The sequence below is a fragment of the Dryobates pubescens genome, chromosome Z (assembly GCF_014839835.1).
Source record: "Dryobates pubescens isolate bDryPub1 chromosome Z, bDryPub1.pri, whole genome shotgun sequence".
Lineage (NCBI taxonomy): Eukaryota > Metazoa > Chordata > Aves > Piciformes > Picidae > Dryobates > Dryobates pubescens.
The window spans coordinates 62740192-62767697 of record NC_071657.1 but is presented as its reverse complement, the minus strand read 5'-3'; the positions used below and the strand labels follow the sequence as shown (position 1 = coordinate 62767697).

Genomic DNA, 27506 nt, shown 5'->3' with positions numbered 1-27506 from the left:
CTGTGCTGGAAGTTCCCATTCAAGTAAAAGGCTAGGCTGTAAGAAGACACCAAAGACATCAAGGCTTAAGGAAACAAACGATTTTTGGTGAGACATACTGAATTTGTGGGCAACTATTTTTCAGACAACAGTCGTGTGAGCAAGGAGCATCTCAGCTCAAGGGAAAAGAGGAGCGCTACATAGTTAACCCCAATATAGCGTCGCTATCACCTGGGCGGATACCGGGGGGCTGCGCAGTGCTTTCTGGGGACTGTAGTTTCGCCCGCCGTGCCGGCGTGACGCCGCGCCGCGCCGGTGACGAGTTGCATGCTGGGACAGGTCTTTGCGGGGTCAGCGGCAGCTGCCGGGCTTGGGTGTTGCGCACGGGTTTGTCTCGTCTTTTCTGGCGCAGCGTTTTCCTCCACCCGGCAGCGTTTTGGCCCGCCATCCCTCCCGTAGGAGTGAAGGTTGGCGCTATGGACGTTAATCAGCCCAAGCAGGAGCACTTGCTGGCTCTAAAAGGTACCGGGAGCGTGGCCCGCCGGGCCTGCTAATGCCCATCTACTGTCTTAGTCTGCTACAGCTGTGCCGCCACTGCACTTGCCCCCGCCCCACTCCCTGCCCTTGATACGGCTCTGGAACAGAGGCAGCTCTGTGGTCAGGCGGGGCGCCGCGCTCGGTGGGATAAGGTGGTGGTGGTGAGCCGAGACGGCGCGGGCTCCGGGCCGGTCGTGGAACACCGTGGTTTCCGGAGGCGAGACTAGTTTTCCCCCTCTGTTTTAGTAGAAGGTGGAGTAGCGAGCGGCCCGGCAGCAGGGCCTGACAGTGGGGCACAAGGCGAGAGTAAAGAAAGCTGAGAGGGGTGTGGGACGGCAGGTCCTGTAGGTGACAAAGGGCCCTGCACACGGGTGTGCGCTTTGGTTGAGCCATCGAAGGTGTTTAATACGTTTGGTTTTGTACAAGGAGTTAGAAGAAAATATTTTTTTTCAAAAGTTCTTTTCCAATTCCCTGCTGTCTTGTTTGTTTGGGTTTCCCCCTTTTGATGTTTTTTACTTATTTAACATTGTGCTTAATGCATAGCAACTGGGCCTACATCCTTGATTCAGTAAAAATAAAAATGTGGATGCCTCGTATGAGAGAAAACAAGAAAGAAAGAGAAAACAAGAGAGCCCTGTAGGTAGTTGGGTAATAGTTAGCAATTGAAATACTGAAAAGACTGAATCTACTTTGGCCTTATTTTAGTCAACAGTTACAATATTTTTTTCCTTAATTGTTGTAATTTATAAAATAAATACTACTAATTAAGATGGTGTAGTGAGTGTTCAAAATCTCACTTCTGCAAGTATTCTAAATCAGTGAGGCTGCCTAAAGGGTAGACATGACACTTTGGGAAATGGTTTAATGGTTATGGTGTTAGGTTGTTGGCTCTATGATTATATGATTTCAGAGCTCAATGTCCACTCATGTAGTAGTTTTACAACATTCCTGGAGAGAGTTTTTGTCTGTGTGTCATGGTAAACCTCATTAAATACAATTCAAGTATTAACAAGCCCTTTTTTGTATCTTGTGCTTGCATACACACAAACAAAAGGCCAAAACCCAAGAACATGAAACATCATCATCTGACATTTCAAATGCATTTTGGTAGGGATTGGTTCAAAGCATGAAGTTTTATGATGGATCCTAAAACCAAGTAGTGTGCTCGGATGGCCAAGAAAGCCAACAGCATCCTTGCATGTATCAGAAATAGTGTGGCCAGCAGGACCAAAGACATGATTGTGCCACTGTACTTGGCACTGTGAGGCTGCACCTTGTTTATTGTGTTCAGTTTTGGGCCCCTCACTGCATGAAAGATGTTGAGGCGCTGGAGGTGCTGTGTCCAAAGAAATGCAGTGAGGCTGGTGAAGGGTGTAGAGATCAAGTCTTATAAGGAGTAGCTGAGGGAGCTGGGATTGTTTAACCTGGAGAAAAAGGGGCTTGGGGATGGCCTTACTGCACCCTACATCTACCTGAAAGAACATTGTAGCAAAGTTGGTCTCTTCTCCCAAGTAAAAGGTGATAGCACGAGTCACCATCCCTGGAAGTTATTAAAAGCTGTATAAATGGGGTGCTGAGGGACATAGTTTAGTGATGACTTAGTAGTGCTAGTTTAATGGTTGGACTTGATTTTAAAGGTCTTTTCCAATCCAGATGACTACATGATTCTATGATTTAGCTTTTGTAAGATACCAGTATGATGTCTGGCATTGTGCTGAATTTGGTGCAGTGTCCAAGCTGCAGATTTTGTAAAAGAAGTGAGAAAGGTAACAGCTGCTTTGCATTGTGACTATTTTAAGTGAAATAATGACACTGTAATGATTAAGCAATCCTAAATTTTATTGATTTGAATATAATTATATATTCCTGATCTCTGGCAGAACATGTGAAATGATTGAAAAACAGGAGAGCAAGAGAATGCATGCCATGTTATGCTTGATAAGCAGTGTTTGTAGTTTGTAGCTTGCACGACCGCCTGGTACTCCTCCCACATTTGAGATAATCTTTGTGTGGGAGAAAGCAACAATGTGTGGAAGTGTGAAGTCTTTTAGGAATAATTAGTATTTAATTGTTCTAAAAGTTTAATAAATTAAAGAATTACCAGGCACCTAAGGGCTAAAAGGATGGTTGCAAGTATTGCTCAGAAATTCTAAGACTAAAAGTAAACACGTAGTTCTGATAGGAAATGCAAGCAGACAACTTCACTTTGCCTGTAGCACTTCCCTTTTAAACTGTGACTTTAAAAACCACTCTACTGTTCAGTGCTATTTTGGGAAGGATTTTTGTAATACATGTGGGTTTTAGTTGCTTTATATGCTCTGTCTTAAAGTGTTGGGGAATTTTTTAAAAAGCCAGATTTGTTTGTTGAATTCAAGTTGTTAAATTCAAGTATGAGATAGTGACAGTGAAAGAATCTTCTTGGGAAGGACAGTATTGAGTAAACTGCATGAGTCTACTTACTGGTGATGATGAAATACGGTCACCAAGATTCAATTTGGATAAAATAGAACATTCCCATCTGCTTCTTGCTTGTTTTTTATGACATGTTGTTTTTTTTTCATAAAATCTCCTAGCAGTGTTTTCCTTAATATGGTAGTGTCTTACTTATATATAATACTTCTGCTTTAGGTCCTGTTTTCCACTGATCTTTGCAGCACGAGGCAAGGAAATTCTTGTAAATAAGATGTTTCAGTCTAGATTTGAGAATTCTGATCAAGAGACTGATATTTTTCTTAAGAATAAATTGATTCCTAATGTACAAGCATGGAAGTGGTCTTGCATTATCGACCATATCAGAGAGATCAAATAAAACTGCAGAAATTTGCGGAAGCAGCAGTGAAAGAGTTCCCCATTCGTCAGTTACCAAGATTTACACCCTGGTTTCCAAATGATTTAAGCAGACTTCCCCTCAAACCAAAAAAGCGGCCACCTGTTATTTCTTGTGAGGAAGCAGAAGAATTGAAACAGCTTTCTACACCTTCAGACTGTGTTACAGGATCTCCTGATTATGACTGCACAAAAAATCTCCTTGAGTTTCAGTCTAATGTGAAATATGGACAGACTTTAATCCAAGCACAAACTGTTCACAGATCAATTAACTTGGAGAGTCAAGGAGAACTACCACATAATGGAAATCAAAAATTGAAAAGATCTTGGAGTGTCTCTCTGCCTTGCCCTAAACTTAAAGAAGAGATTCTCCCTTTATCTCAAGAACTTCAGAACAGTTTGGAAAGACTAAAACTGCATGCATTTTATAGAGCAAAGTGGACAGTTGAACAGTCTGTTTGTAACAATCAAAATTTGGAGGATGTCTGGATAAAATTGAATAGGCTCATCAAGCAGAATGAATTGCCATCTTGCAATGCTACCATCCAAAGATCTGTGGGACAGATATGGATTTTCTGTGATATAATATACTGTGAATATGTTAGAAGTATTCTTAGGGAAAAGCTGTGCCTTATTGATAAAATTAATTTGCTTGTACATAAATTTGGAATTATATTGAGTTTATAATTGTAAGATAGAGTTTCATTATAAAATTGCTACCTAAAGCACTAGTTTTTTAAAAAGCAACTTAGAATATATTTTAGAAAAAATGATGAATTGTTGAGCAGAAAACCACTTAATGCTACTTTGCTACTTTTTAAAAACTGTAATAACATGCTTATTTAACTTTGTTTTGCTAAGAGACTTATGAATGGTTCTATTAAGATTAGTATGTTTCTGTTTGTACTGCATTTTGTGGCTTTTGTCTACCTTGGTGGTCTAAAGTGAAAAAAAAGTAAAATAAAAATTCCAAACTATTACAGCAAGCTATGTCAAATAATAAAATTTATGCTTCCAGTGGAGTACACTAGTTCTTTGAAACTGCGAGAAGGAAAAATGGTTTTGAGTTGTTATCTTCACTATGAGGATTATAATTATTTTTGACACTGAGACTTGCCAAGATCTGATAATTCCAGAGAGTAGTGTGTGGGTTTTTATTTAATGAAGGCATAGCCATCACATGAAATAAACTCTTAATTTTCTGTTGCATGTATATGCTGTGTTAGTAATGTTATCCATATTTTCCCATAAATATTAATGAAAATTTCAGTCGGAGTTCTGTGCTGAAAAATAATAAACAGCTTGGCATTTACTGTTTCAAGACTTTGGTAATAAGATTTTCTTTTTTTTCCTGATGTTTCTGGTCTTTAGTCTCTATGTTTGGGGAACAAGAAAGCACTGACTTCCAGCTAAAGGTCAGCAAGTTAAAAATGAAACTTTTGTCTGTAAACCTGTTTGCTGTCATCATGGGAGGTAAAGGTCCTTGACACTGCAATGCATTTCATGGTGATACATGGCTGAGCTCAGCATGATTTTTGTGTCACCTGAAAGTTTAAACTGTTTCAAGAACCTGCTGTCCATGCTCAATTCAATGTCTGGAGAGCAGTTAAAGTGAGACCAATATGAGTGAAAGGGTACATGTTTCTTTTAGAAACCTGTGCTAAATCCATTTAATTTTGCTGTACCTGGACATCAAGGTCTGGGACATTTGGAAAGGGGGGAAAATAAGTGAATTGTATTTGTTGATTCTTAGATTGTCTTTGTAACACTGATCAAATAAAAATGTGTGTCAGCACAACTGATACCTCCATGTGAAAATAAATAAATCCCCTTGGACTTTTTTTTTTTTTTTGGATGACATCCTTATCTTGAAAGATATCTGGGCAGATGGGCAGAATCCAATGGTATGAGATTTAACACATCCAAGTGCTGGGTTCTGCACATTGGCCACAACAACCCCATGCAGTGCTACAGGCTGGGGTCAGAGTGGCTGGAGAGCGGCCAGGCAGAGAGGGACCTGGGGGTACTGCTTGATGGTAGGCTGAACATGAGCTAGCAGTGTGCCAGGCTCATGCAGGCCCAGTCAGCATGGATTCATGAAGGGCACCTCCTGCTTGACAAATGTGATCTCTTTTACAACAAAGCAACCCACTTATTGGATGAGAGAAGGACTCTGGAAATTGTTTGCCTGGACTTTAGTAAAGCCTTTCACACTCACAGCATCCTCCTGGAGAAACTTGAAACTGGCTTGGATAGGTGGATGCTTCACTGGTTTTAAGAACTGGCTGAATGGAATTAAATCTAGCTGATGGCCAGTCACAAGTGGTGTTCCCCTGGGCTCAGCACTGGGACCATTTTTTAAAATGTCTTCATCAATGATTAGGACAGAGGGATTGTATGCGCCTTCAGTAAGTTTGCAGACACCAAGCTGAGTGGCAGTATTGATCTGGTAGAGGGTAGGAAGGCTCTACAGAAAGACTGTGATCAATGGCCAGCCAAGTGCCAGGTCCTGCACTTGGATCATGAGAACCCCATGCAATGCTGCAGGCTTGAAAGCTGCCAGCAGAGAAAGACCTGGTGGGCTGTATTGATTGACAGCCATCTGGGCATGAGCCAGAAGTGTGCTCAGATGGCCAAGGCAGCCAATACCATCTTGCCCTTAGTATCAGGAATAATGTGCAGAGGAACCTCAACTGACTGGACAGATGGGTGGAGTCCAATGGGATGGCATTCAACAAGTCCAAGTGCTGGGTGCTGCACTTTGGTCACGGCAACCCCATGCAGAGCTGCAGGCTGGGATCGGAGTGGCTGGAGAGCTCCCAAACAGAGCGGGACCTGGGGGTACTGGTTGATAGTAGGCTGAACATGAGCCAGCAGTGTGCCCAGGTGGCCAAGAAGGCCAATGGCATCCTGGCCTGCATTAGGAATAGTGTGGCCAGCAGGAGCAGGGAAGTCATTGTGCCTCTGTACTCTGCATTGGTTAGGCCACACCTTGAGTCCTGTGTCCAGTTCTGGGCCCCTCAGTTTAGGCCCCTCACTTGAACGTGTCCAGAGAAGGGCAGTGAGGCTGGGGAGAGGCCTTGAGCACAAGCCCTCTGAGGAGAGGCTGAGGGAGCTGGGATTGTTTAGCTTGGAGAAGAGGAGGCTCAGGGGTGACCTCATTGCTCTCTACAGCTACCTGAAAGGTGGTTGTAGCCAGGAAGGGGCTGGTCTCTTCTCCCAGGCAACCAGCACCAGAACAAGGGGACAGAGTCTCAAACTGCACCAGGGGAAGTTTAGGCTCGAGGTGAGGAGAAAGTTCTTCACGGAGAGAGTCGTTCGTCCTTGGAATGTGCTGCCCAGGGAGGTGGTGGAGTCACCATCCCTGGAGGTGTTCAAGAGGGGATTGGATGTGGCATTTGGAGGTCTGTGGTGACAGGTTGGATTCTTCATAAAGAGAAGGAGAGATGGATGTCACTGTTCAGTGGTAGCTGCCAGGTTTTTGCTGCTTTGGGTTGGCTTGTATGTGGGTAACTGATACATGCACTGCCTAGCTTTGAGCTTCTCAGCTGGGTAACTGTCAGTGAAGACCACACTTGGTTTCTCTGCAGAATTATCACTGTAGTTTTGGGTAGCACCAGTTTACAAGCTGAAGTCCAGACTTTTGTTTTGAACTCTTCCAGAAATACATAGTTCACATGCACTTATGATTAATTGTTTATTTTTTTCATTTTCAGTGCTGAATATGGTTCTCATTTACTCTGTTTGGTATATTCTGGAGCCTTTTATTTACCTTGTAGTTCTAAGCCATCAGAGATTATGCTTTGCAGCTTTCTGCCATTACAAAGAGAATGCATTTTTTTTTTTATTTTTTTTAATCTGAAAACTGAGATTTGGTTCTATCTTCACTGATTTGCATAGGTTAGCTGTATTGTAGTATAAGTTCTTGTGTAACACTGCAACACACTACACTGAAAAGTGTATCAAAATTTTTGAGTATTTCACACAACTGAAAATAGTGAATGCTTACCAGATATACGAATGTATCATAAGTGTAAAAGCACAGCGCACATGTCAATGCAAGGTGCAGTCAAATCCTTTAATTTTAGTTTTCAGAAATTATATGGGGTTTATGTTTGTTAAGTTTTGAAGAAAAAAACCAAATTGGTGATTTTCACATATTCAGACCAACACCTAAAGTTACAAATGCTCAATTCTGTTTCATGTGAATGTTGTCATGAGAAGCTATATGTAAGATTAGGGCCATTTGTTTCTTCATATGAATAGGGAGGAATGCTTTTTAAGAAACAAAAATATGTAATACAAATAGAAATCATGTAATTTTGAGTATTCTGAGTTAAAATAGCCTTGTAAAGTACTACTTTCTTGAAATAAAGGTTTTAATAGCAAGATCTTTATGATTTTGATTTTGTTAGTATCGGTAAAAATAGGGGGGTTGTGTATTCCACAAGTTTTTGTGGTGATTTTGCTGGTTTGAGTTTAAAGTTCATGGCTAAAATAAAGGTGGTTATATAAGTAATGTAGACTTTTAGACTTGTTACTCTATCTTGTATATGTGTTGGAGATTAGAGTGTAAATGCTGCAGATCCTGATAGTTTGGTATCTGATTGAAAGGGATCATACTAGTCATTATGTCCCATTCTATAGCAACTGTAGGATCACAGAACAGGTGCTTAGCTTAGGAGACTTCAGAAGAGTGACTCTAGTGTGCTTCTCCTGATGTCCACAAGCACTCTGCAACAGATGTGAGACCTTTAGCACATAAGATTGAAAGCAGTAGATGTTAGTGCACCAAGGGAATAAAACATGAGGTAGAAATGGCATCACAAGTGCTCTTTGTTGCATTGAAAAAGGGTATGTGATCCAAAAAGTTGTTACTCTTTTTCAGGCTAAGATTTGGTAGTTTGGCTTTGTTTTTTTTTTTTCTAGGAGTGCAAGACAAAATTACAAATAAATGTAAAAATATTTAGTTGACCTTTGGTTTATTTTCTGATTTTTGCAGTGATGAGGTTAACTAAACCTACTTTATTCACTAATATTCCGGTGACTTGTGAAGAAAGAGATTTGCCAGGTATGTCTTTTCTACTGACTGATTGGTATGTACATATTACCAGATATAAGTAACGTGAGCATCTGAGGCTGAGACAAGGAGTCATATGACTTGACATAGACAATAATATGAAAGAGCAATGTATGTGTGGTAATGGCTATAGGACAATACCAAGGTGCACTTTGCAACTCCTTGCCTACAGCTTTGAAAGCTTGGTGGTGATACTGCAAACACCTAACCTCAAGATGCAAGGCAGTTGAGAGAGAGAAACATGTATGTGTAGAAAGTTTGGTGTTACTACCTTGTCTAAGTGGAGAGAATGTGCTGGTAATGAGAACCAATGCATGAATATTCTATGTAGAATTATTTTTCAAGAATCGCTAATTTTGAATTATGTTGTGCTTGCTGTATAGTCCTAAATTGGAACCCCCTGGGATAGCTCCCAGTAATAGTTGCAGTCTAGGAGTCAAGTATAAGAGAGAGGCAAAGGAATGATTAAAGAAAAGAAGATAGTGTGGAAATACAAAGCAAGCAATAGAACAAAGAGGGGGTTGATCAGTTCTGTTGTGTAATGTGCTTTACTTGGGCAGAATTCAACTTGACAGTTTAGTGTTAATTTGAGCAGTGCCACTGGGATTGTACCCTTCAGTATGTATACTGACTGAATTATGTGATACAAGTATCTGGTAGTAAATGATAATTTTTAGCCAGACCTATAGATCTGTATTTTGTCCCTAACCAAGTACTTAGATACTAGCAATTTGGTATTTCTACAGGTAATCTGTTTAACCAGCTCATGAAAGATGATCCTTCCACTGTGAAGGGAGCAGAAACTTTGATGCTAGGAGAAATGCTGACATTGCCTCAAAATTTCGGGTAAGATGGAGTTAGTGTAACTGTCACATACAAGGTTTAGGATTCATTTAATGATAATGTGTTTAATAGTTTTCTGTGTGAGTATTATTGTTATACAATGAAATGTTCTATCATTGAAAAATAATCCGTGGTTTGATGTGTAATTTGACGTAATATGTAAATGTGTGCTGCCAGATGTTCCTTGTCTGTGGCCTGGCTCTGAGTGTAATAAGGATTTAACTTGGACAGAAATTTCCAGCTGTAGGTGCATTTCTAACGCACTGTTACAAACCACAGATTCACAGATTGCAGTGGGTTGGAAGGGACCCTCAAAGGTCATCTTGTCCAGCCCTCTTGCAGTGAGCAGGGACACCTCCAACCAGATCAGCCTGCCCAGGTGTGATCATGAATGTCTCCAGGGACAAGGCCTCTACCACACCCCTGGGCGCCCTGTTCCAGTATTTTACCACTGTCATTGTAAAGGACTTGCTCTGTATGTCCAACCTAGATCTACACTGCTCCAGTTTAAAACAGTTGCCCATTGTCCTATCACTACAAGCCCTTTCTAAGCAGTCCTTCCCCCGCCTTTCTGTAGGTCCCCTTCAGGTATTGAAATGTAGTTATGAAGTCTGCTTGGAGCCTTCTCTTCTGCAGGCTGAACAGCCACAATTCTTCCAGCCTTCTTTACAGGAGAGGTGCTCCAGCCCTCTGATCATCTCTGTGGCCCTCCTCTGGACCTGCTCCAGCAGGTTCTTGTCTCTCTGCTGTTGGGAGCTCCAGAGTTGGACACAATACTCCAGGTGAGGTCCAGAGCAGGAGCAGAGGGGCAGAATCACCTCTCTTGACCTGCTGGCTATGCTTCCTTTGATACAGCCCAGAATGCAATTGGCTGCCTGGGCTGCAAGTGCACATTGTTGGCTCATGTCCAGCTTCTTGTTCCCCAGTACGCCCCAGTCCTTTTCTTCAGGGCTGCTCTCAGTTTTGTCATCCCACAGCCTTTATTGATATCTTACGCAAATTGAGTTCAGTGATTTTTTTGTGTGCATACTGTAAGCCATCTTCTCAGATTTTTATCTAGCAAAAAATACTGATGTGCTTGTTCTCTTCTGGAGTTTGTCTTAGAAGGGTGACTTTTAGAAGTGAAAATGTCAGCCTACTTTCAGGATCTAATCTGGCAAAGAAGTGCGTGCATGTGCCTCTGTGTCTGTATGTATATATATATATATATGAACTGAAAAGATTTTCTGTGAAATGTTTTGTGTTTTTAAAAAATAGTACTACTAAATATTTTTTTTTTCTTTTTTAACACAGAAATATATTTCTGGGAGAGACGTTTTCCAGTTACATTAGTGTACACAATGATAGTAATCAAGTTGTCAAAGACATACTTGTGAAGGTATATGAAGATAAATCTACTTATTTGATTTATAAAACAAATATGCTGAGTATGTTTTCTGATAGTATCTTGTATGTTTGATGCAGATATATGGACTTTAGGAAATATCTGTCACTTTTTCCAATCCAGAAGATACACCTGGAAGTTGGAAACAATAAGACATAAAGATAGAAATTATGTTACAAACCTGTAAAGGTTAAATGAAAAACTATGATTGTATTAAAATAATAAAAGGATGTTATAAAGCTATGGAAAACTAGTGTAGCAAAATTCCCACAGCTGAAATACTGGAGTTCTATTCACTTACTTGCACTTTGAATGAGTTTCTGCAAAGCATGTCTTGACTAGCTTGTGTTTCAAGTTTGGTTTTTTTTTAGTGCCTGTTTTTTTTTTTTCCCCATTTTCTGCTGCACAAATAATACACTGAAAGTAAGAAAGTCTAGAAGTCATTGTGGAACTCCATGTAAAATGTAATTGGAGATTTTGTAAACTACATGTTGAAGGATCAGACCATTTTTATGTATTTTCATCTTGGACAAGTGTCCCTCATTTTAACACGTCTTAATTATGTACTTAAAGTACTGTAGGGTACAAAATACTTACCAAAACCTTACATTATAAAGTTATTTTTCTTTAGATTGGTTTAAACAGCTGCAGTTCTAGCCAATGCTTTGTTTTTCTGTCCCCAGGCTGATCTACAGACAAGTTCTCAGCGCTTGAACCTTTCAGCTTCTAGTGCAGCAGTGGCAGAGCTTAAGCCTGACTGTTGCATTGATGATGTGATTCATCATGAAGTAAAAGAGATAGGAACACATATGTAAGATTTTAATTGTGTCTATGATTGAGATGACTTGAAGCTGCAGCACATGCATGCTATTCTGTTGCTGCTTTGATGCAGACACGAAATCTAAAGTAATTCAATATATTTTTTAAACCACTGTTTCTTTCAGCTTAGTTTGTGCAGTAAGTTACACTACGCAGACAGGAGAGAAGATGTACTTCAGAAAGTTCTTCAAATTTCAGGTATTGCACCGAGTGTTCTCCTGTATTTAGACAACCATTTTGAAACATTAGATGCTTCAAAAGCACTTTTGCACACTAAAAATCAATGTGACTTTTAAAAGTGAATTGATAAGACCCATTGCTTCAAACTTTATGGGAACTGATGGTTTCTAATTACCATGCAGTTAAACATTTCAGAAATAACAAATATTGCATCATACAATTTTTATTATTTTACTGGGAAAGAAAAATTTATTCTTTTAACCCCCCTGGTTTTATAGCACTCAAGTTTATGATTGTTTTAAACCAGACCAGTTATTGTTCATTCTGACTTTGACCCAGCTAGGCTTTGAATTTAGACTGTAAAATCTCAAATTTTCTTTTAGTGTGTATAATATTTTTAAAATTAGAGCTTAGCAGCTTGATTTTTTAAAGGAAACTAAGCAAAGAAGTCTCTTGTGTTATATCTGACTAGTGTCTACGGAAGTAATTGATAGAAGCTTGGTTACACAGCATGAATTTGTGATTGGAGTAAATGAGGAAAACAGGAAATTGCCATTATCTGTGGACTGGTTTTGTCATGAAAGAGTCTTGTTTAATTGTGTCTTTGATGGATGTTTATGTTTTAGAGAAATATCCTGAGACTTTAATAATTATGGGCTCTTTCCCATAGAATGGAAATATTAGGCTATGTGGTCTACAGAAGACATTTTTAGATATTCTCACAGAGTGTCTGGCAACACAGGAGCATTATATAATTGAGACCTCTATATTTTGCAAGTTGAAGGTGATTTCATTTTGCACTTTTTGTAGTATTCTACCTAGGTGATTCAGAGAAAAACATCTCAGGCATTTGAAAACTAAATTGCCAAGCTCTACAAAGAAAGTCCATATGCTAGAACTTACAGGCCTTGAAGTGGCAGGTATTGATTAGTCAAAGGTGTCTCCAAACAATCCAAGGGAAAATAATTCCACATCAAATTTCATGTTTCACTATCCTCTGAACCCAGAAACCCTGCCGGTTTCTTGACCTAAATTTATTGAAACTGATTTTCATCTTTGTGTGTTTCGTCTTGCTCTCCTTGTGAAGATCTTTCCCTTCAAACTTCTCCATTCTTTGTCCCCCAGGAGTTCAGTCCTGCTGTTCCCTGTAGGCTTTCTCCAGTCACTGACATACACATCTTCAGACTTCTGGTTCTCACCTTCTTTCCCTTTCCTACTCCTTGTTCTGCTATAGCCTTGTTCAAGACATTGATTTGTCTCCTTTAGATTTGATATGGAAACTCATTTTTGTTCAGTTTCCAGGGGTCTGCATGCATATTGTAATATCTGTGTTTTTTAACTGAATCTAACACAGGCAATTTATGTCAAAATAGCTAGAGCCAGCTATCTGCCAAATATGAATCTCTTCAAAGAAGGAAGCAAAAGCACTTCTCAAAAAACTATGTAGAATCAGAATTCTTTAGGTTGGAAAATCGTCCAGCCGTTAACTGCCAAGTCAGTAAACCATGTCATTGACATAAGCACTTCAACACCATTCTATAAATACTCCCTGATTCATTATGAGATAAAGACTTCCCTGAGCAGTTTTTTTGGTGATTTTTAAAACATTTGAGGTAGAGACACCAGCTGGAAAATCTGAGAACAAACAAACAAATGTTAGAAACAACTGAACAGTGTCTTTACAATGGAAATTGATGGTTGCCAGTGACTGAGGTGTCACCAGCACAATGCATTACATGTGTTTTAGATAACAAAACCCCTATTTTGTCTTTGACAGATTTTCAACTTTTTCAGTTATGCTTTCTAGGATCTTTTAAGTTGATCTGCAGTTACAGTTGTTTTCAAATAGCTTCTTTTTCAACTATTACATGTATTTTAATAATGATCACTAGTGCCTCTTTGTTCCAAAGCTCTCTCTAGATTAAATAACATCATTCTGTTTATATGGAGAAGGATTGATTCTTTCTAGGGTTTAGATATTGTTTGGTTTTGTAGCAAGGTTATGAAGTTCGCAATGATTATTTGATTTATATTTGAATGCCACTTGAAATTTACTGGAATTAATGGAAAGACTCTGTTTATCAGAAAGAGACAGAAGACATTAGTATTTAGGAAAATTAATGAAGCTCAGTGAAGCAAAATATTTTGGAAAAATACCACTCAACCAACAAACACCTAAACTAAAATTCTGACCTTTATTCTGACTAGAGAGAGATAGTTATGATCACTTGAAAGATTTTAACATTATTCCTGTTATTATGCAAAAATCTCTGTGAAGGCTACTTTTTAACCTTGAATATTTCAGGGCTAACAAATGTGTTTACAACTTGGAACTTTAGGGATATCACAGCATCACAGAATTAACCAGGCTGGAAAAGACCTTCAAGATTATCAAGTCCAGCCTGTGACCCAACACCCTCTAATCAACTAAACCATGCACTAAGTTCCTCATCCAGTCTTTTTTAAAATGCTTCCAGGGACAGTGACTCCACCACCTCCCTGGGCAGCCCATTCCAATGGCCCATTACTCTTTCTGTGAAGAATTTCTTCCTAACATCCAGCCTAAACCTCCCCTGGCACAGCCCAAGACTGTGTCCTCTTGTTCTGGTGCTGCTTGCCTGGGAGAAAAGACCAACCCCCACCTGGCTACAACCTCCTTTCAGGTAGTTGTAGACAGCAATAAGGTCTTCCCTGAGCCTCCTGTTCTCCAGGCTAAACAATCCCAGCTCTCTCAGCCACTCCTCACAGGGCTTGTGTTCCAGACCCTTCACCAGCTTTGTTGCCCTTCTCTGGACACCTTTGAGCATCTCAACATCTTTCTTATATTGAGGGGCCCAGAACACATACGTCAATAAAATTACCTATGTCAGACGTATCAGAACATGTGTCAGCAAAAGAAAAGTTTCCCTGTGTAAAGGGAAATAAATGTTTTCAGTAAGATAATTTTGTTTCCTTGAAGCATTACAGAGGATTATTTCTTTCAGTTACATCAGTGTATATCCATTTCATATTTGAAGTGTTAACTGTAGTGGCTTTATGCACAAAGTTCAACCACTTAAGAATAACACTTTATTATCACTTTTTATGTTATCAAATTATTTTCTCTTGCTGATTTAATCTCATGCAATTAAAACATTTTATTAGCTTTTTTATTTCTTATAATGGTTGCAATTTCAAGAAGGAAGTGAAGCACAGTAATGATTAGTTCATTTCATAAACTAATCAGGTGAATAGTGCTCTATGTCGTTTATTTTTAGAGAAGCCCTCAGCAACTGTTGCTGCAGAACCCTTGAAAGACTTGTGAATATTATATGGTTCTTGCTCATTCTTGAAAGCAAGTGCAGACCACTTCAGGATGCAAGATGGGTGTAATGTCATTTTAAAGACATAGATCTACTTAGTGTACTGAGTTTGTCCAGTTTTGTAAAATGCCAGTGCTTAGGTGGAGAAGTGATTGTTTAAAATCTGAGAAAACTGCTTAACAGCAAATCAATCAAGTTTGCAAATAAGTAGTAGTGAGTACATACCCTGAACTGTGATTTTTTTTAGCTGAGTTGATTGTATAATGTATTCCATTAGGCATCTTTTATGTGTAAAATCTAAAAGAAATAATACTTTAATAAAAATCCTGGCACTTGTACACAGCTGATGCTGAAGATCTCTGAGAAAACAGATGTCAGTCTCTCTGTTTTTATTTCATTTAGGTTCTTAAACCACTAGATGTGAAAACCAAATTCTACAATGCTGAGGTAAGCGGTGTGCTGCGTTCATTATATAGTTAGGTTAAGTTAACAAAGCTTCTTAAGTACATGTTTCTGAGAACGATCAGTTCTAAAGGAAAAAAAAGGTTGTGCATTTGTTTTATTTAAAAATGGATATAGTTCTGATAATGGAGGGAAAGAGATGGTAACTAAGGCAGACATGTCAGGAACTTTAATTCACCTGACTGAATTTTGCATATTTTCCACATTCCCATGAACAAAAATACTAGCACTGTTTGCTTTTGTATTTAGGCTAATAGACTACTTACTGTATGGGAGATTAATTGTTCATAAAGCAGATAATAAATTACCAGACTAGGGAAACTTAAATTTTCCCAGTATAAATACGATCCCCTCTGTTCAATAATTTAATTTTTAGAGTTGTGGCAATTATACATACTGCTTCAAAAAATAAACTACCTCATATAGTTTGTATATTTATTTAGACATACTTAGGCATCAGTTTTGGCTGTTCATGGGATGGATTTTAACTGAAGCTGAAACAGATAGTGTAAACCTACAAATTACATACAGCCTTATTTGTACTTGTAGACATTCTCTGTGGATATATGTACTATACAGGTTTGGTTTAGGCTATAAAATTCCACAATATTACGTAGAAAGTTAAGAGATTTGTTTCCATTGTTACAGTTTTCTGCTTTGTGATAGCCAGTGGTTTGATTTTGTGAGCATTGTACTCTATATTGTTTGTATGAAAGTCAGACTGAAACTTGTGAAGTACTTTGAGAGCTTCCATGATAAGTATTAAAATTTTTCCATGACCCCTGAAATAACAGTCAACTACTACACTGCTAGCCATTTGAAAACTTTCATTAGTATTCCTAAACAGTTTGTTTGAATTGGTTTAAAAGACAGAATTAGTTGGAGGTGGTTTATGTGGCAGTGAATGGAAGAAAAAAGACCAAAGTGTTATTGAGAGAAGAAAATTCATGAATTTTTTGCAATTTGAAAATTAATGTGTTAAACTAAGCAAAAAATATTTTGCTCTCCTGTTTGTTCTTAGCTAAGCAGATCTATGTGCTATGAATTTGAAAGTAGAAAAGAAGAGTCTTCAGATCTATTGTTTATTTATTTCCATCATAGCCACAACTGGCATGCAAGATTATGGCTATAGAGATATGAAAGTGTATTTCTTTCCCTCTTGACAATATTGATAGAGAAAAGAGAAGGGAGAAATAACAGATACTAATTTCTGCACTACAAATTCCAGATGCTAAGATCTGTCTTTTTCAGAGTTGTGGAGGAAACTTTCCATAAAGATTTTACCTCTGCTGTCAATGAATGGCATGCAAATTATGAAACATTTAGTAGATCCTGTGTAATTTTAGAAGGAGAATAAATCAAGGCCTAGGTCATAAGTGATTTAAATATCATAGTACAGAGGAAGATAAAAAGGCAAGTTCCTAAAAATATCTTGGTACATATATCTAGGCCACAGGCTTCAATGCTGAAGTTGACCAGGTGTGAGATGCCCTAGTTAGGGTCAGAACATAAGCCCAGTGTTTTGTAGAACTGGTAGTATCCACAAATGGGAATGTATGGAACTGTGTCCTGCTGTGCTTTAAGAACAAAAATAATCCCAAGAAAGTAAGTAATGCCTCTGAGAAGAAACAAACCCTCCATTTTTTATGTGTGTATTTTATTATTGTTTCATATTGAAAATATGTGGTAGGGAAAGAGGGACAGATAATTGTAAATTGAATGTTGCTGTCTCTTCTTCCTGTGTGTCTTTTGTTCTGTGCTGAAACAGTAATGAATGGAAATAAAAACCTCCTTAAGATGAATTTTGGGAAAATTTTTTATGTAGATCAAAAGTATTGTTTTCTTACAAAACTGTTTTATTGACTGGCATTGATAAGGGACTTAATAAACTCATTCCTTTATTAAGCCACCAAATCCTCATGATAAAGACCTGTTAGAAACTTTGCTGTCTGAATTGTTTTTTCCTTTTTTTTTTTTTTTTTTTTTTGTGTCCACCTGTAGAGGTTTTGCAATGCTGCTGTAGGGCCTTCTGTTCTTTCTTTTCAGGAATTTATGACATTACCACAGTAATATCCCATTACAGTGGTATACATACAATTGACTTAAAAATAAAAAGGGCTTTTTAAAAGACTTTTTGGATTATACTAATGGAACAATTGCATTTTGCCCAGCAAACTGATACAGTATCATTCATGTTTCTTTTCTGAAAAATATATATGTTGTGACTTCAGAAGTCAGACAAAATTTTTAAAACCTATAAATGAGTCTTTAGTTAGATGTTGCTGGCAAAGCACCAAGACCTTCGTCCTGAATATTATGAAAGACTGTTGTCCTTGGGAGTTGGGGAGGGGAAAAAAAAAGTGTCAGTTATTACTTACCTAAAGGTCTTTACAGGTGGACTAACCAGTTTAACTGTTACCATTAATATTACAAATATGATTCTAGCTATTAATAAAGTTTGCCACTAAAATTATAATCCTTTTTTTCCAAGACAAGGAATGATCCTGAATCTTAATTTTCTTGCTTGTTGCTCATATTGCAGTAGCATCCAAATCAAGTTGCTCACTGAAATTCATGCATAGAACACATGCCCTCTTGCCCTAACCTGCTGCAGTCCTGAGATGGAATTACCTGCTTTCATCTGTAGAAAGTCTGAATTTGGTGTGCCTTGGAGAAGACTCTGTAAAAGGCTCTGATCCTGCACACACGCGTAAGGATAGAAACATGCGTACACTTACGAAAACAAAGTTTGCAATTCAAGTTGGGTTTCTTGGATAAAGGGTAATCAAAAAGGAGGTTTTCCTGATTATGCTATGCCAAATTTTTTTACAAGCTGCAGTATTACAGCTTTGCAAGAACACATTATCAGGTTATTGTTATTTTGAGACCTTATATAAGTGAATACTTCGAGTTATCTGTAAAATGAGAAGTACTGTTTTTCCATTTTGCATACAGCCCATTGCATGGATTTAAGTTCAGGACAAACTTTAATTACAACCCTCAAAAATGTACTCTTTTGATGTGGTTTTTTTTTGCCAGTTTGTTCTACCATAGCTTATCTGTGACTTGTGTGCCTTAGACTCCACTTTCGATTGGTTCTGAAGCAAAGCTAGACAACCATGTAACCATACTAGCTATAACTTATTAGAAATGTAGTTGTCATCTTTGTTTGCATCCATTTTTATTTACGTTTCTGTCTTACTAATGCTATCTTGTGTAGATGGTGCAAAAAAAATGCAGAAATGCATTTTGTTTGAAAGTTAGCCTCCTTTTTCTTTAACATTTAACCCTAATTTCTCTAATGTGTTTTTTTTTTTTTTTATTTTCCCATTAGAGTGACCTCAGTTCTGTGGTAATTTTTATTTATTTTTTTATAAATATGTATGCTTTTAAAATTGCTTACCTGTCTCTGTGCTTGTTGTTGACATTCTTTTAAAAACATAATGGAAAAGCAATGTTTGTTCTGCATATCTTGAACTGATGTTTTCTCATTTTTATAGGTGCAGCTAATCATTTAGATGGTTAGCTCTTTCTTTAATACCCATTGTTGAAACTGAAAGTTGATTATTACAAACTCTTGCCTATAAAATACCTCATCAAAATTTGACTCAATTAATTATTTGAAAATGGGAGTCGATCCCTTCTAAACTCTTCCAAATTCTGACCCATAGAAATACAGGGTTTGCTACAGTACTGCTTGTGCCAGCTGTGACACAAGTTTTTGCACCTCATTGGTGGAGACAGTGGGTTTGAGGAGAGAGAGCAGCAGCTGGATGTTCTTCCTTCCTTTTGCTAGCTGGAAATGCACTTTCCAACTTCTAACAGCATGTAGCAGTTGATGAGTTAGTATGATACTTCTGCAGTCTGAAGTGTGCCTTCTATTAAAACAAACGTCATTCCCCTAGAGTACTCAACGATTGTTGTTTACAAATCCCCCACGTGATATTAAGCCACTTTAGGAATAACACAAAACTAACTTGCTTTTTCATCATGCTGCTTATTTTTTCTTTTTCCTTTCAAATTAGCTTTTTCTAAATTTCTGCCTACGGCTGCTACATTAAAAACAACTAAAACTTGGGTAAATGGACACCTTGCACAATGGATTTATGGGATACAAACAGGATCAGTTCAAGGGACAGTCAAGTGGTTATAGTAATGATTACTGAGAGCTGTAGGTATGGGTTGTTTCCAGCTGCTTCTGGAAGTGTGAGATCTGTATGCAACCCATGGTGCTTGCAGTTTTCATTACTATATATATATATGCTATCATCTTGTTTATGTTTGTGAGGCACAATAAATAGTTCCAGTACTATTCTATGTTTCTAACACAATGCCTTTTGAGCCTAAAAACATTTTGACTATTTGTTCCACTTTTATAATTTACAAGCTAGACTCCCTTTGTATAATGAAGCAATTTATTTACACTGATTAAAACAAAACTGTAAGCTTCCTGCCACATTTCCCGTAAATATTTTTAAAAAGCCCTTATTTATCATAACAAAATAACTAAATGGATTCATGCTTAATTCTGTTCTATAAAATTTAATTTGAAAGGGGCCTAATACAGCGCAACTGCCTGAATCAATAATTTTCTTGTAAATACGGATATGGTAAACCTGCCAGCCCCTCTTTCCCCTCCTCCCCCCTCCTTTTTTGCTACATCTTTGACGTTGTTTTGCACTTCTCCATGTCTCTAGCAGACTGACCCTTCTGTAATTACTCCATCCTGAGATTTTAGAGCTGTAATGTGATCTGAAGTTCCACAGAAACAGCAAGGCAAAACCACCTCTAGCTTCATGTTTTTTTCGGGTTCTGAAGTTTAACAGTCTGTAGCTTTTATTCCTCTGTTACAGTTGGTCCTTGCACACTATCTTCAGGCTTTAGGTTCATGTAGTAGGTATGTGTTAAGAGGATGTTTTGAAGGTAAAGCTCTAGTTAAATAATTGGCTGCACAGAATATTGGTAACCCCTGGCGTGATGCAGCTGAGTGAGACAGGAGGCTGGTTTTTGCTTTTTAGCCAGTACATCAATGTTTCATAATAATGAAATCTCAGAGCACGTACCTGAACTATTTTACTTCAATTAAAAAAACCCACACAGTTATTTTAATTTCTTTTTACTCAGCTTGATGCACTAGTAAATGGGCACGGCATGTCATTGTGCACTGTAGTTCCTTACCATTTATTCTTTCTTTTTTTTTTTTTTTTTTTTCTATTTTTAGTAATTTGGATTAAAACTTGAGTTGCTGTTGAGCTGATGAAAGTCTTGGGAAGTGGTGATCTGATGCATTACAAATATGCAATACCTAGCACACAGCAAAACTATCCCACATCCATTGTTCGGCAAGATACTTGTTGACTAACACTTTTGCTCCTATTGTTACTGGGATTAAGGTTTTTTCTTGCATAATTAATTTGATTTGCAGGCATGTACTAAACGTGACTCTTTTAAACGATAGGGCAGTCTACTCTTTTTAGTAACACTAATCTCATTTTCATGAACTTTTGTTTTTTTTCAGACAGATGAAGTGTTTTTGGAAGCTCAGATTCAGAATATCACTACCTCTCCAATGTTTATGGAGAAGGTTTCTTTAGAGCCATCTATGATGTACAACGTTGCAGAACTGAACACAGTTGACACAGCCGGGGAAAGGTATGTTCAGGTTTAGTATCTTTGACTACAAAACTCTGTGTTACGATTTCATGAGATACACTCATGACAGTTTTGTGAATTGTCTGTAGTGGAGGGATTGCACTTTTTTGCTTCATAAAAAAGTTCAAATTCCTATTATGTGTATTCAGTTGGAAAAGCTGATGCAGTTTTCATGTTATAAAAACTATTCTTAAAACTTTGTAATTCTGCATGGTAGACAGATTCCCAACTTAGTCCTCAAATAATTTGTAACATGGATGACATGGTAAGATGAAAATATACTTCTTCAATATCTCCTCCATAAAGCTTAGCCCACATCCTGTTCTGCCTTGACTTGTGTAAATATAGATATACAGGACTCATCTGAATTGTTCTTGCTTCCTTCTAGCATACTGGTAACTGTTTTCAGTTATTCTAATCAGGATCTAGGAGGGCAGCATTCAAGGTTAATGAGTGGAATCTAAGATCTTTCTAATCTTAGAATACTGAAATTTGTCACCCCAAAGTAAATTAAATGTCATTCAGTCTCAATTGGTACAACTGCAAATACCACAGGAGCTGTGCACCAAATAGCAGAAGTAAAATTACCATAATTGTAATTTTAATGCTAACATACCACATAATAAATTACAATGTAACAAAGTGGATTTCCACTTCACTTCTCTCTGGCTCAGGTGAATTAGTGGTGTTTTTTTCTGTTTGGTTTGGTTTGGTTTTCCATCAGTCCTTGATGCTACATAAATTCTAGAATTTTTTTCTGTTGTGAAGGTGTAAGAATATTCTATGTGTTTTGCCAGGAATAAGATACACATAGAGTAAGACTGCTGAGGGATGGGGAAAAAAGGCTGGGTTCTTAGTTCATCTTACAAATATTTTTTTTAAAGTAAGACCCAATTTTTTTTCTTTCAGTGAGTCTACTTTTGGCGCAAGGACTTATTTGCAACCTATGGATACACGTCAGTACCTATATTGCCTAAAACCAAAGCAGGAATTTGCAGAGAAAGCTGGAGTAATAAAAGGTGTAACAGTGATTGGCAAATTAGACATTGTATGGAAAACTAACCTGGGTGAACGAGGAAGGCTGCAAACTAGCCAGCTCCAAAGAATGGTGAGTTTAAGTGTCAATTTAACTCATTCTGAATTCACATATGCTAATACAGATTTGAGAAAGATAATGCATTTTGTCATTAAATTGTGGAAAAAGCACTATTATGAGGGACTGCATCTGAACAAAACCATTCTTGTGCCTTTTGGTCATGTGAATGGCAGCATGTTTTATTTTTTTGAGGCCTTGTTTTCTGGCACATATCATGCCTTTTTCTTTTTCACAGCACTGAACAACATAACTTAATGGATTGTTCACTGGAATGGCACAATCCAAACTGCAGTCCGAAATCAAGTAACCAGGGTAGCAAAATACATTGGTTAGTTAGAATAGATTTAACTTACTGGATACCATTTGACTACAAATTGAAACTCTTAAGTATGCCAATTTTGACACAGAGGTCTGTTTCCTAATTCATAGATACTTTAGCTTCAAATAAAAATAGTTGTGTATAGAATAATACTATTTTAGCTTTCATGCCCTGGTTTGATTGAATTTACTGTGTTCTGGTTGATGTGGAAATTGTTAGTGAATTTTAAGTTGTTACTAGATTGTTTGTCAGCTACATAGCTTGCCCACTCTCGTGCTTAAACTTGACTTGCATCTTTTTAATTAAGATTCTATGAGAAAGAAGTAAAACAGTTTTGACAATTGAATCTTAGTCAAGTTTATAAAGCTTGTAATTGGGTTTCTGTCTCTGTGTCTAATGCTCACACCTCTCTTCTAGTAAATGGAGCAATTCTGTAGAGAAATCCCCTTGCCTTGGAACTGGGCAAGCCGAATTGGATCCTGTAAATTCAGAGAGCTCACTAAAATTTCTCTTTGTTTTTAATTGAAGTGTTAAGTATCTATACAACTCCCATCAAATGAGATACTGTCCTTCTTTCTAAATGTAGTCACTCCTGTTACTTGAACTTTGTTACTTGTCTTATTTTCAATTGACCTTTCCTCTCATTTTTCTTTAGAGATTTCTGCCCCTCAGGCTGTATTATCTCTGCATCCCTTCTTGTTTGAACTGTTGAGAATGGAACATGAAACACTGCACTCCAGAACTAGTTTTAGTCATCCATCATTATTTTGTGCTAGTGTTTAACAGAGAAATATGAGCTATTTTGTGTGGTTTGAGCAGCATCTCTTTTTGGAAAAGCAGCAGTTCTTGGGTGTTTTCCCCCTTCCCTCTCATCTTCTCATCTTTTGTGGGCTATCAGATTATTTTATTTCTAGGATCTTTTCACCTTCCAACCTTTTCCTCCTAATCCATTTACTGTCCCTATAACTATTTTTTTCCCCTGCAGACTGAGAATTTTACCTGTACTGTGCCCCTCTGTCATTGTTTTGGTTCAGATCAGGAATGCATGTTAGAAACAGGTATCCTGATCACCCCCACATCGTAAAATTTGGGTGTGTTTTGTGGAGTGGTCTTGGAATTCACAACTACATTGTTTATGCACGATATCAAACCAGATAGATGCATGTCCACAGTATATCAGGGCTGCTCCACTTGCTTACAGCTGTTCAATCCAGAAGTAGAGTATAGTGAGTCCAAAGTTAAAGAACAGTATTCTGGAGTAGCACAAGCAAGAAAATGTCGAATTGATTCCATGCTCAGAGCAGTTACCTCATTTGCAGACAAAAACTATGTTTGTCCTTTTGATGTCACCTGTAAGGCCTTTACCTCGAGCCATCAGTTCTTGCAAGTGCCTCATTGTTAAGGCCAACAGGTATGAATGTACTGGTTTAGGCTTTCCCATCTGTTCTGATCCTGTCTTGATTTGGTCAATTGCTGCTAAGTTTATTCCACAAAATACTACCTTTATTGTTGTCTTTTCTTCAGTCTGTAATGAACTGTGGGTGCCTAAAACCTCTTTCTAACCCACCGGTTGTTGGATTTCTGGACCTCTTTGGGAATATCTTTTAATCAAGCTGTAAATACAACGTATACTACAAAATCCTTCTGTCAGCAGAATTGGAACCTGATAACTAAGTCTTGTCAAGCAGAACAAATTTTTCCCTTATATGCTATTATTTGTGGTAATTGAATATTTAAAGCTTTCTGTCTGCAGGCTGCCATCATGAATCAACCCTGGCTGGTAGTAACTGAGGTCTTTGTCATAGGTTTGTTAATAGACGATGTGAAATGTGTTTGGCTCATGATGGAATTGGATAGTTGAGAAGTGTTCATATCATGTGCCTTTTAACCTGCATCAGTTAATTATTTTGGCACAGGTTTGGAGGACTGAAATGGCAAGGAGAATGGAACATCTTTTATTTCTTAGGATGTGGAATAGTGGTGGGTTTAAGCAGGGAAATTATACATAGGATGTCCTTAGTGTATCTGTTCCTTACCTGTCAAAGAGGCCTATCATAGGTTGAGTTTTACTCTGTTGCTGTTATTCAAACCCATCCTGTCTCACCCCAGTTTTAAAATGCAAGTGCTGGCTGAAGCAAAGTATTATGGGACTTGAAGTTCAGATTGTAACATGGGAGGCTTCCTGTTCTGGTTGCTGCTTTTGGGTTCTGGGTTTTGGGTGTTCTCTTCAGCTAAGATGACAGTGGGACAGGGAGGGATGGAGGAGTAGCTCCCTGGCTTGGGCTTCTGGCTTGCTTGCTTCTGCTTGCTGCTACTTTCTGATGTGCTTTTTATGCAAATAGGCAAAGGTAACTGTGCATATTATTATCTCATTTATTCAGTAAACTCCTACCTCAACCCAGATTTTTTTGTGTGTGTCACTTTTCTTTCACTTCAGTGTTGTAGGGAAAAGGCTGTGTTAAACTAGCACAAGGACTTAGAATAAAAATGGTATTCTCTGGAACTGTATGTGGGTATTCAAACTTTGAAGCTAAGAACTACATGAAGAACTTAGTAATAAAGATAATCCTTCTCTGAATTGATAAACCTATCAATAATGTGGTCATCAGTAATGGAAGCAGCACTGCTGTGATTTGGCTACAAATCAGTATCACAGAATCAATCTTTCTTCAGATTCCTCTTAGTCCAAGCTTGTTGCTGTAAATGAAAACTTGAGTGGTAAAAACTTCAGCTTTACTATCCTGCATCTGAGAATATCCATTCTTGTACCTTTTCAGGCTCCTGGTTATGGCGATGTAAGGCTTTCTTTGGAGACAATACCAGACACTGTAAATTTGGAAGAACCTTTCCACATTACATGTAAAATAACAAATTGCAGGTAATGATGTCATGTGACTCTTGTGGTTTTTCCTTAGTGGGTAAGTTGTGGCTTTATTTTGTATTTCAATGCTTTATTCTGAAACCACTCAAACCTGGTCTTTACCATGAGTTGTAGCAACATGAAATTAATTGAAACACACTTTTTGTATTACTGTAATTTTGAAAAAACCCAAAGAAATAAACAAACCCCCAAAATACCTCACCTTCCATCATGATCTGTTAATCCTATTTGAGCTAAGAGATTGCAAAAAATCTGTAGCAGAATTCCTTGGAACTCCCTGCAATATCATTCAAGATTGTACTCTACATTTAAATCACAAATCTTAGTTCTACATTAATCTAGTAACAAAACATATAGGATATGTATTGTATCGATCTCCGTGTGTGTGTGCATATAGAGGATTTTTTTTAACTCTAAGTAATTTTATAAGAATATACAATGCCCTTTGTATCCAGTCCGATTTTACCACTAGTTCTGCACTGCCTCCAGAATGCCTGCTAAACATGGTCACTGGAGTCTTTTGTATGGCTTTTTACATGGTTTGTCTTGATTTGGGTTTACACTGTGATCTTCTAGTAGCCTTTTGTGAAAAGACTGCAGGACTGACATTTAAATAAAGTAATTCTAAATGTAAGTTGAAACCAGGGACTAAAGCTTGTGTATCTGGTCTGCAGGTACTTCTCATAAAAATCTCATACTCCATCTAAAACACAAACGGTATTATGCTACTCAGTGCTGCTGAAGGCATGACAGCATGCTTTTGTTGGACCAAGCCATATGCAACTGAAATGCTGGGCATCACAGTAATTCTTGCTTGCTGCCTTGTAGTTATTTAGAAGTACTTTAATTAATAGTAACCTGAATAATGAAGTGATCAAGATTCTACATGTCTGCAGTCCTTGAATGCTTAAAAAAAGCCCATGTTTATTCTTGTTTTTCAATTTCCTCCAGCAGTGAAAGGACTATGGATCTGGTTTTAGAAATGTGCAATACTAATTCCATCCACTGGTGTGGAGTTTCAGGAAGGCAACTTGGAAAGCTGCACCCAAGTTCATCCCTCCATCTTGCACTTACATTGCTGTCCTCAGTACAGGGATTGCAAGTAAGTATTTTCTAGCATAGCTTTGTTATAAAATAGCTGTTTCATAAGTATTGGGTGTTTCTACCAACTCTTGTAACGTTGTATTTTCCCTTTCTAGAGTGTCTCTGGCTTAAGACTTACAGACACGTTTTTGAAGAGAACATACGAGTATGATGATATTGCACAAGTCTGTGTAGTTTCTTCAAAAGTCTAATGAAGTTGAAGAAAAACATTCTGCATTTCTGCTGGGCTTTCAATTTTATTTGGTTTAGGACCAATTTCATGATGGTTTAGCACCCAAATCATATTAAAATGTGTACAAATCAAATGTGTAGGAACCAAACCCCTATATAGCTATAAACATAGTTATGCTTATTTAATTTCTCTGATGATTTTTGAATGTTTATAAATCTCCTTAAAAGCATCCATACATTTTTATTTCCTGAAAATAAAGCCTCTGAAAAACAGGTAGCTATAGCAAATCACATGGCATTAACACCACCTCAGGTTGGGGGGCTGAGATTGATAGGAAATTTTAGCACTTTGTACTTAAATATTTTTTAAATAACAAAAAGAAACAGTTTTAAAATTGTGGTTTTGACAAAACTGCCTCAGTTTGAAGGAATTGGCCTTTTACAGAAAAGTTCCTAGAAGTACCTTGGGGTACTTGTTGTGGCAGTGTATTTGTTTGGTATATGCGCAACCAAAGGAACTATACAGCATGACATAGGTATTGGATGAGAAAGCACAGCTGGAACTTTTGAGGCATTGGCAGGTAGGAAGGGGAGCATCAGCCAAAGATATGTTCTGGTTGTGACTTTGACTTTGGGAAGGAGTAACACAGCAATTTTGACCCAGAATTATAGGCCATGCTGTGAACAAGCATGTTACTTTATTTTTCAGTTTCCTACTACTTGGGAAGTAACAGAACTCAAGACTTTTTGAATTTTTAATTGTTAGACTAAGGCAGTGCAAATTATTCTTCTCATCTCAGAGGCACTTAATGAATTTTTCAGAAAAACGCAGTAGAACACCCTCACAGCTGTCCTACTTTGAATTTTCCAA

The 27506-nt window shown here is 37.8% G+C and overlaps 2 protein-coding genes across 5 annotated transcripts; both read left to right on the top strand.

Moving 5' to 3' along the window:
• Positions 1 to 387: 387 nt before the first annotated feature.
• SHLD3 (shieldin complex subunit 3) lies at positions 388 to 4030 on the top strand. Its single transcript, XM_054178614.1, has 2 exons — positions 388 to 501; positions 3145 to 4030. The coding sequence occupies exon 2, from the start codon at positions 3280 to 3282 to the stop codon at positions 4027 to 4029; it is 750 nt and encodes a 249-aa protein (XP_054034589.1). The 5' UTR covers positions 388 to 501; positions 3145 to 3279; the 3' UTR covers position 4030.
• On the top strand, positions 394 to 26828 carry TRAPPC13 (trafficking protein particle complex subunit 13). 4 transcript variants are annotated; one of them, XM_009898857.2, is made up of 13 exons: positions 394 to 501; positions 8345 to 8413; positions 9169 to 9268; positions 10559 to 10643; positions 11333 to 11460; positions 11594 to 11666; positions 15353 to 15397; positions 18747 to 18764; positions 20931 to 21064; positions 21974 to 22172; positions 25257 to 25357; positions 26315 to 26462; positions 26560 to 26828. In XM_009898857.2, exons 1-13 carry the CDS (start codon positions 456 to 458, stop codon positions 26653 to 26655), a joined length of 1242 nt encoding a protein of 413 aa, XP_009897159.1. In that variant the 5' UTR covers positions 394 to 455; the 3' UTR covers positions 26656 to 26828. The 4 variants fall into 4 exon arrangements, with proteins under 4 accessions (XP_009897159.1, XP_009897158.1, XP_054034591.1 ...); XM_009898856.2 differs by having other exon boundaries at positions 26312 to 26462; XM_054178616.1 differs by lacking the exon at positions 18747 to 18764.
• Positions 26829 to 27506: the final 678 nt, after the last annotated feature.

Excerpts from the sequence above, each read along its gene's own strand:
- TRAPPC13 (XM_009898856.2), top strand. The coding sequence starts at position 456 with ATGGACGTTAATCAGCCCAAGCAGGAGCACTTGCTGGCTCTAAAAG. Across the intron at positions 9,269-10,558 it reads ACATTGCCTCAAAATTTCGG|AAATATATTTCTGGGAGAGA; the intron begins GTAAGATGGAGT and ends TTTTTAACACAG. Across the intron at positions 11,667-15,352 it reads GAAAGTTCTTCAAATTTCAG|GTTCTTAAACCACTAGATGT; the intron begins GTATTGCACCGA and ends TATTTCATTTAG.
- SHLD3 (XM_054178614.1), top strand. The coding sequence starts at position 3,280 with ATGGAAGTGGTCTTGCATTATCGACCATATCAGAGAGATCAAATAAAA.